This window comes from Balaenoptera acutorostrata, chromosome X (assembly GCF_949987535.1).
Source record: "Balaenoptera acutorostrata chromosome X, mBalAcu1.1, whole genome shotgun sequence".
Taxonomy (NCBI): Eukaryota; Metazoa; Chordata; class Mammalia; order Artiodactyla; family Balaenopteridae; genus Balaenoptera; species Balaenoptera acutorostrata.
In genome coordinates, this window is record NC_080085.1 from 115,645,740 (window position 1) to 115,655,209 (window position 9,470).

The 9,470-nt window shown below is 39.3% G+C and overlaps 1 protein-coding gene across 1 annotated transcript; it reads right to left on the reverse strand.

Moving 5' to 3' along the window:
* Window positions 1-970: 970 nt before the first annotated feature.
* LOC130706394 (endogenous retrovirus group K member 13-1 Env polyprotein-like) lies at window positions 971-3,412 on the reverse strand. Its single transcript, XM_057538228.1, has 2 exons — window positions 3,245-3,412; window positions 971-2,793 (listed from the first exon to the last, which is right to left on the reverse strand). Exon 2 carries the CDS (start codon window positions 2,725-2,727, stop codon window positions 1,384-1,386), a length of 1,344 nt encoding a protein of 447 aa, XP_057394211.1. The 5' UTR covers window positions 2,728-2,793; window positions 3,245-3,412; the 3' UTR covers window positions 971-1,383.
* Between the last annotated feature and the right edge of the window lie 6,058 nt (window positions 3,413-9,470).

A 9,470-nucleotide genomic window follows, 5' to 3' on the forward strand; every position in this document is an offset into this window, starting at 1 on the left:
TGCCATCCTGCTTCATGCCGCCCAGGATCCCCAGCCATGACATCATCTGCTCCTGACATCCAACCATCGACATTGCCGTGGCTCAATGATCCAAGACCACCGGAAGCAAATAATCCTCCTTTTGAGGTATTGTCAGAAGGTCAATAGTAGCCTAAGGCTACATCACAATGCCTCCATCATCCACCTCACTTCATCTCATCACGTAGGCATCTTGTCATGTCACATCAGCACAAGAAGGGTGAGTACAGTACAATAAGATATTTTGAGAGAGAGAAAGAGAGACCACATTCACATAACTTTTATTACAGTATATTGTTATAATTGTTCTATTTTATTATTGTTGTTGCTAATCTATTACTGTGTCTAATTTATAAATTAAACTTTATCATAGGTATGTATGTATAGGAAAAATGGTATATGTAGGGTTTGGTTTCAGGTATCCACTGGGGGTCTTGGGACATATCCCCTGCAGATAAGAGCAGACTACTGTAAATGAGAAAGTATCACACAAAATATTGGACACTCACTGATTACAAATATAAAAATGAATATATATGTAAGCACTGACAGGTACTGGAAGTGAACTGGGGTGATAAGACACTTACGTTCATTTCTTTTTTTAAATAACAGCTTTATTGAGATACAATTCACACATCATAAAGTTCATCCTTCTAAAGTATACAATTCAGTGGCTTTCAGTACATTCACAGGGTAGTATAATCATTGTCCCCATCTCATTTAATTTAATTAGTTAATTTATTTATTGGCCACACCATGCAACTTGAGGGATCTTAGTTCCCCGACCAGGGATCAAACTTGGGGCCATGGCAATGAAAGTGACGAGTCCTAACCACTGGACTGCCAGGGAATTCCCATCACCATCTCATTTTAGAAGAGTTTCATCACTCCGGAAAGAAACACTTACTTGCCGCAGACCGGCTGCAGAAAGCTAGAAGTTCCTGGCGGTGAGGGGTAAGGAACTGAAAAGCACCAGTATGGGGTCAGAAGGGCCAAGACAACTGATGGTTGCAAGGCAAGTTTATTCAAAGAGCATGAATGTATATATAGGTTTAGTACGGAACGAATATCAGACAATAAATCAGTAAACCTTGTATTTCCGCATAATTCTGTCGCCACTATCTATGCACCACTATCTATGCGTCAGCATGCCTTATGGGCCATTCTTTGGAGATACAGACTTCCCCCTCAGGGCAGCACGTCCTTCTTCTGGGGAACAACCAGGGGCTCTTAGATGCAGAGCAGGCACCTGGAGCGAAACTGGCCGCAAGCCATTTTCCTTTTTTACGCTCAATACCGCAGCGTCAGGAGTGCATACCAAGAGAGAGACAAGCAGTTCTCCGGAAAGCAGAAAGCTGAATAAGCTTACAGCTTGGGGGCCACCACATTTCCCCCTTTTTTATTATTTTTTAAAGCTTGATAATGAAGCTTTAAGCCATGAACATCCTGACGCAAGACAGCGAAGCGCCCCATTACAAATCTAACAACACAAGGTAATAAACCGATCACCAATAAAAGTAGTACACCAATTGATATCAGGCCTGAGAGCCCTCCATGAATCCATTGTATCGGGTTTAGCCCTTGTAGTTGATCTAATAATCCTTGAATCAAATTCTGGGGTCCATCTTCGTCCAGGTGGGCCTCTTGAATAGCTTGTATTTCGGCATTTAACTTTTGAATATCAAGGCTAATGTGTCCATCAGTCCATACACTTAATATATGCATTTTTACTTTTTCCCAATCCCATTGTGAATCATTATATAAATGTTGAGTTACACAAATCCAGGTATATTTGGCATGACAAATCAAACGCATTTTTAATTTTAAAGCCATAACTTGATCCCCTATTCCTATTAGAACATTTTTTAATTCATCTACTTCCGTTTTTAGTTGGGTATCAATATGACTTTGTAGGGCTAATGCTACACTAGTATTTTTAGATAACTGATTAACATAATGAGCCTGGTGAATAGTTTGTGAAAGAGCAATCCCAGCAGTGGCCGCAGTAGCAGTTAAAGCTGCTAAGGCTAGGATTGCACATATTAGAACACCTATAAATCTCTTTGGTCGTTTTAATGCTTCAGTCAATTCCAGCCAGGCTTGCATGCCAGTGTTATGATACCATGGTTCAGACAAATTAACAGGTAACATTATATAAGAAGGTTGCTTCATAATCATAACAGATGTAGATCCTTTAACGGGCAAAACACAACTACTAAAGATACAATTAACACAAGTAATATTATAACCTATAGGATTCATAGTGTTTTCTACAATTAAATCTCCAATCAATAAAGCATAAGGAGGAGCGACGCAAGTAATCACCGGTCTATAAGAAAAGGATAAGGCAAGTTTCCAGAATTCCCATTGCTTGTAAAAAACAAGGCTGTTATTATTAACGGGGACAGAAGAAACTAGTATAGTGCCATTATCATAATCTAAAGTACACCAGACAGAGGCTTTAGTCCATGTATCATTACAAACAGGAAAATCAAACTGCGGGAATTCAGAAGCCATAAAAGCAGGAAATTGTAGTCCTGTGACAGTCTTTACGACCGTAATTTGATGTCCAGCTAATAACGTCCCTTGATTACCTATGGTAGTTTCAATACACAAATAATGTCCAGTATCTTCAATCCTCAAGCGATATATGCATAGAGAATGATCCAACGAAGTATTAGAAGCAAGCTTAGTTACTCTAGCATTCATGTGAATGGGAACGTTATCCTTATACCAAAATACAAAGGTGGATAAATCTTCTCGTCTAGAAACAGTCTGTTTGCAAGGAAGACAAATATTAGATCCCACAGCTTTATAATTTTTACGTAAATGAGTAAAAAATTGAGAATTTACAGTGGTTTGGTAAGAAATAGCATGTTCTAAAGCAACAGCCTTAACACAACCAGAATTGGTACTCATAGGACTTAAACAAACCGGGGGAGTATTAAACCAATTAGAGTAATTAACAGAAGTATTAGTAATAGGCAAATTTCCTAGCACTCTTCCAAAAGTAGAATCATTATAGAAAATTGGAAGGTCAGCTTCAGACCATGTAACAGGTTGTAATAAAGGAGGATCGGGTACATAAGCCCAATAAGATTTAGCCTCTATAGGTGGGGCTGCCAATACAGCTATCATGGCTAAAAAAAAGGTAAGAGGAGAGCGAGGATGAGCACTCTCCTCCATAATCCTACGTGCTTGAAATACTAAACATTGCAATTGATACCAAGTAATTTGATTTCGATCTCCCCTCGCCTCCCTGACAAGTTGTCTCCTACTCCGTCGCCGCATTCTTCTCGTCCGCCGGGGGAACCGGTTGGGGTGTGCTGTGGTCGATTGCGAGAGCCTCAGGCGACGCATTCTTCGAGTCAGGGTGTTTATTGGTGATGGCATGATAATGTTGAACCAAGCGCTCCGGGAGCCACCGCGGAGAGTTTGCCTCCCTAGGGAAAACACAAACATGGCCTCGGCCCCATACTAAAACAGGGTCTGGTCCATGCCAAAGGTTAGTCATGGGATCTTTCCATTTAACAAGCGCTTTTTCAGGAGGGGTTCCAGAAAGACCTGTAAACAATCGTTCATAAGGCGTGTGACTAAATGCATCTAAAGTTAAAAAATTTAAAATAAATAAAGCATGATTAAGCATAATCTGAGGAGATCTATCATATTCCCCCTTTTTTATTTTTTGTAATGTAATTTTTAATTGTTGGTTGGCATGTTCTACAATACCTTGACCCTGAGGATTGTAGGGAATGCCTGTTTTATGTGAAATATGGAAAGTTGCACAAAAATTGGCAAAAGCTTTACTCGTATATCCTGGAGCATTATCTGTTTTTAAAGCTTTAGGAATTCCCATAGATGCAAAACAATGAAATAAATGAGTAATTACATATTTAGTAGATTCCCCAGCCAAAGGCGTAGCACATATAAAATTAGAGTAAGTATCAACAGTTACATGAGCAAATTGTAATTTACCAAAAAAGGGAATATGAGTAACATCCATTTGCCAAAGATGATGAGGGAGTAAACCCCGAGGATTGACTCCAAATTGTGGAACAGGAAGGTGGGGTAAACATTTAGAGCAGGACTTAACAATGTATCGGGCTGTTTCTCTAGAAATAGAGAATTGTTTTTGAAGCATAGCAGCAGATTGATGATGTAAATTATGTGATTGAGTAGCAAGATCCTGAGGTTGAGATAAACTTAAGGCTATAATCTTTGTATTTTCGTCAGCCAATTGATTTCCCAAAGACAATGGGCCAGGGAGACCTGAATGGGCTCGAATATGTAATATGGCTACAGGAAAGTCATGCTGACGAATAATCTTTTGTAGTTGAAAGAAAGTCTGAAACAACTGAGAATCAACAGTATTGCCAATTATAGCAGTTTCTATGTTATGCAAAATAGTAACCAAATAATGGCTATCCGTATAGATATTAAAAGAACAGTGTGAAAAGATTTGAAAAGCCAAGGAAATCGCATGTAATTCAACTCGTTGGGCAGAGGTATGATCTGTTTGTTCTTTATGAAGTAAGTCATCAGAAATAACCACAGCGATGCCATTGGCAGAACCATCAGTAAAAACATTTGGGGCATTGAGAATAGGAGTTGAACAGATAGTTTTAGGAAAAATAAATAGATGTTGAGTAGCAAAATGAAGGAGCTTATTAGAAGGATAATGATTATCAATAATTCCTGAATATCCAGCAAAAGCAAGAGCCCAAATATCAGAGACAAATAATAGCCAAGAATATTGATAAGTAGTATAAGGTATAATAATAGAATTTGGTTCATATCCTACCAACTGAATATTTCTTCTACGACCCAATTGAACAAGGGTTGCTATTAACTCATAATAAGGTGTAATGACTTTATTAGACGTATTTTTCATATGAATCCATTCAAGAATTCCTGTTTCTTGCCATAATAAGGCGGTAGGGGTATGTGACGTAGCACAGATTATTAATAGTATAGGTAAAGAAGGCTCAATTCTAGTTAGCTGAGCAGATTGTATTGCTTTGTTTACAAGCTTGAGTGCTTGTTGAGCTTCAGAAGTTAAAATACGAGGGGAAGAAGGATCAGGACTTCCCTTTAGGATATTAAAAAGAGGCTGTAACTGACCCGTAGTTAATTTTAAAGAAGGTCGCAGCCAATTAATATCTCCTAATAACTTTTGAAAATCATTTAAAGTTTTAAGAACGTCAGTCCGTATCTCTATCTTCTGAGGTGTAATATTATAATTTGTGATATACTTACCAAGATATGAGAAAGGTGGGTTCATCTGTACTTTGTCAGCAGCAATGACTAATCCTGATCGTGACAAATGACTTTGAAGGGAATTATAAGCCTTAAGTAAAATATGTTTATCAGAATAAGCAAGTAATAAGTCATCCATATAATGAATAAAATATATCTGAGGGAACTGTTTACGAACAGGGGCAATAACTTGAGCTACAAACTGTTGACATAAAGTAGGACTATTAGCCATACCCTGAGGCAGCATTCTCCATTGATAACGTTGCATAGGTTCTATAAAATTTAAAGAGGGTAAGCTAAAAGCAAATCGCAACTTATCAGCCGGAAATAGAGGAATAGTAAAAAAGCAATCCTTAAGATCAATAATAATAATCATATAATTTTTAGGTATGGCTGCAGGAGAAGGCAAACCTGGTTGCAGAGCTCCCATAATTACCATAGTTTGATTAACAGCACGTAAATCTTGCAATAAACGATATTTTCCCGATTTTTTCTTTATAACAAATATAGGAGTATTCCAAGGGCTATTAGACTTTTCTAGTCTGCCCAAAGCAAGCTGTTCATTAATTATATTATGGGCCGCCATTAATTTCTCCTTAGAAAGGGGCCATTGGTCCACCCAGACAGGATTATCAGAAATCCAAGTTATAGGGTCAGCATGTGGTGGAGGAGAATCCAAGGCCCCTAGAAAAAACCCAAGCCTGTTTTATCCCGTTTATTCTCAGTCTGTAAGGGTAATTTATTTCCCTGTTGATTTTTTCCCAAACCATTCCTAGGATCATACCCTTGATTTAACAACATATTAGTTACAGTAGGGTTGGGACTAAGCAATAGGATTCCCATTTGTTGTAATATATCTCTTCCCCAAAGGTTAACTGGCAATCCGGGCAATACATAGGGTTTGAATATTCCTTGATTACCTTCAGCATCCTGCCAATGTAGGTATTGCGAACTTTGTTGTGGAGAATTAGATTGGCCAATACCTTGCAACTGTGTAATGGTTTGGTGCACGGGCCAATTTTTTGGCCAATGTATAAACGAAATAACAGAAACATCAGCACCAGTATCTAATAACCCAGAAAAAGGCCTTCCATTTATTTTTAATACCAATTGTGGTCTTTCCCTACCAATTTGTTGAATCCAGTAAACTGCATCAGAGGAACCGAAAGCCCCAGTTCCTCTTTTGTTATGTTGTAAAATTTTTCCTTCTGGTATGTATGGAATTAATAGAAGCTGAGCTATTCGCATACCGGGCGTGATAAGAAAAGATCCTTTTGATGTTTGAACCATAACCTTTAATTCCCCTTCATAATCAGCATCAATCACCCCAGGAATAATAGTTAAGCCTTTCATACACATACTACTTCTTCCAAGGATTATACCAACCGTTCCCTGGGGTAAAGGCCCAAAAGTTCCCGTAGGAAGGGCTTGGGGTCCCATATCCGAGGTTAATAAGAATTGAGTGGAGGCACAGAGGTCCAGTCCTGCACTATTTGGCGTGGCCCTTTGAAGGGAGGAGATTCCATTCCCTGAGGAACAAAGGTCTGAGCTGGAGGCGGTGGAGCAGGTTGTGGGGGGATTATTGACATTGCTCCAATTGTTTGATGGGGCCGGAGCAGGCCCCTCCGGAAGTTTCCCGACAAGGGAGTTCCATCTTTATGAGTCACTGATCGACATTCTTTAGCCCAATGCCGTCCTCTTTGACATCGGGGACAAATTGTGGGAGGAGGAGATTTACCCTGAGGCATAGAATTTACGACAGGCATATTAGGAGTATCAACAGTACAATTTTTTGCAAAATGACCTGGCTTCCCACATTTAAAACAGTTTTTACTTTTAGCATTTGGCCCAAATCCTGCCTTAGTTAGGGCTGCAGCTATAGCTGCTCCCTGTAAGTAAGATGATCCAATATCAGAACAAACTCGAATATAATCCTCTAAATTTCCTTTCCTTTTCCATGGACGTATAGCTGCTTGACAAATATTATTAGCATTTTCAAAAGCCAATTGTTTGACGATAATTTCTCCAGAAGGACCATCAGAAATAATTCTATTAACAGCCTGTAATAATCTAGCCACAAAATCAGCATAAGGTTCATCTGCCCCTTGCCTTATTTTAGCAAGGTCTTCAGTCCTAGTGGAGGCAGGTAAATGTTTCCATGCATGTAGAGCTATATGATTGATCTGAGCATAAGCCACAAAAGGGAAAGCTAATTGATCCTGTAATAACTGATGTTGTCCTTCCCCAATCAACATCTCATAATTTACTAGCACATTATGTGCAGTATTTCTTTCAGCTTGTTCAGCAGCCTTTTCATAATATTCTGATTTCCAAAGTAAATAGTCGCCACCAGTGAGACAAGCACGAGCAATAGATTTCCAGTCTGCTGGAGGCAATGCTTCTGTTGCAATAGTATCCAACATAGTAATAGTGAAAGGGGCTATAGGCCCATATTGTGCACAGGCTGCTTTTAAATCTTTCAAAACCTTAAAGGAGAGAGGCTGATATTCCCGATTATTTTGTTGTGGATTTTGAGGATTAGGTCGTTCCACCACCGGGCAGCAGAATAAAGGATCCTCCCCTCTATTAAGAGCTCCCCGTACTGCTTGTTGTAAAGGACTAAGCTTAGGAGGGATAGGGACAGAGACATGTAATTGCGGTAACCGCGGAAGAATATTTTTCATCAGGATATTTTTCAGCCTCATATTTGGCTTCTTCACCCGCTAAATCAAAAGAAAAGTCATCATCATCAAGTGAATTAACACTCTTTATCCTCGGTGGCAACGGAGGAGCAGTAGCTACTGCAGCAATATGTTCTACAGATTTAGCTGTTAATTTTGGAACTGAATCATAAATTGGATTAAAACAATCTCTTATTAAATTCCACAAGCGAAAAATGGAATCTGAAACAGAAGATGGTCCATGTACTTCATGATATTTAGATAACTCATCTCCTACACAAGTCCAAATTGCTAAGTCCACTGATCCTCCTTCAGGGAACCAAGGACAAGCATCATATACTAATTGCAAAAATTCCAAAAGTTGTGAGGTAGTTACCTTAGTTCCACGGGCTTTTAACATTGAAAGCAAAACCTGAGCAAATAAATCACGCTCTTTAGAGCCCTTTTGTCCCATATTATTTTACTTCTGACTCTTTCTCGAGTTACCGTCCTAAAAACGAAATTATTTCTTGTGGCCACACTATCTCACTCGAGAGTTCTACTTACCTGAAATCTTCCGAAATGCCTCACGCACTCAGGTCCCTGTGCGGGCGCCACTTGCCGCAGACCGGCTGCAGAAAGCTAGAAGTTCCTGGCGGTGAGGGGTAAGGAACTGAAAAGCACCAGTATGGGGTCAGAAGGGCCAAGACAACTGATGGTTGCAAGGCAAGTTTATTCAAAGAGCATGAATGTATATATAGGTTTAGTACGGAACGAATATCAGACAATAAATCAGTAAACCTTGTATTTCCGCATAATTCTGTCGCCACTATCTATGCACCACTATCTATGCGTCAGCATGCCTTATGGGCCATTCTTTGGAGATACAGACTTCCCCCTCAGGGCAGCACGTCCTTCTTCTGGGGAACAACCAGGGGCTCTTAGATGCAGAGCAGGCACCTGGAGCGAAACTGGCCGCAAGCCATTTTCCTTTTTTACGCTCAATACCGCAGCGTCAGGAGTGCATACCAAGAGAGAGACAAGCAGTTCTCCGGAAAGCAGAAAGCTGAATAAGCTTACAGCTTGGGGGCCACCACACTTACTCATTAAGCACTCACTCCTCATTCCTGTTTCTGCCCAGACCCTGACAACTACAAATCTACTTTCTGCATCTGTGGATATGCCTGTTCTGGACATTTTGTATAAATGGAATAATACATTACAAGGTCTTTTTTGATAGCCTTCTTTCACTTAACATGTTTTCAAGGTTCATCCATGTTGTAACATGGATGAGTACTTCATTTTTTATGGCTGAATAATATTCCATTGTGAAGATATACCACATTTTGTTTTGTTTTATATCATAGAAAGTTTAATCCAATTCATTAAACAACTTAGATGAATAGAAAGATTTCTTGACAGACACAATCAAACCTTAGTAAAGAAGTAGTTAACCTCAATAGCCCTCTATCTATAAAAGAAATTGAATTTGTAATTAAAAACCTTCCTACAAAAAAACCGTCAAGCCCAGATGGC

What these genes read in the sequence shown, in the direction of transcription:
- LOC130706394 (XM_057538228.1), bottom strand. Translation starts at nt 2,727, where the DNA reads ATGAATGCTAGAGTAACTAAGCTTGCTTCTAATACTTCGTTGGATCAT.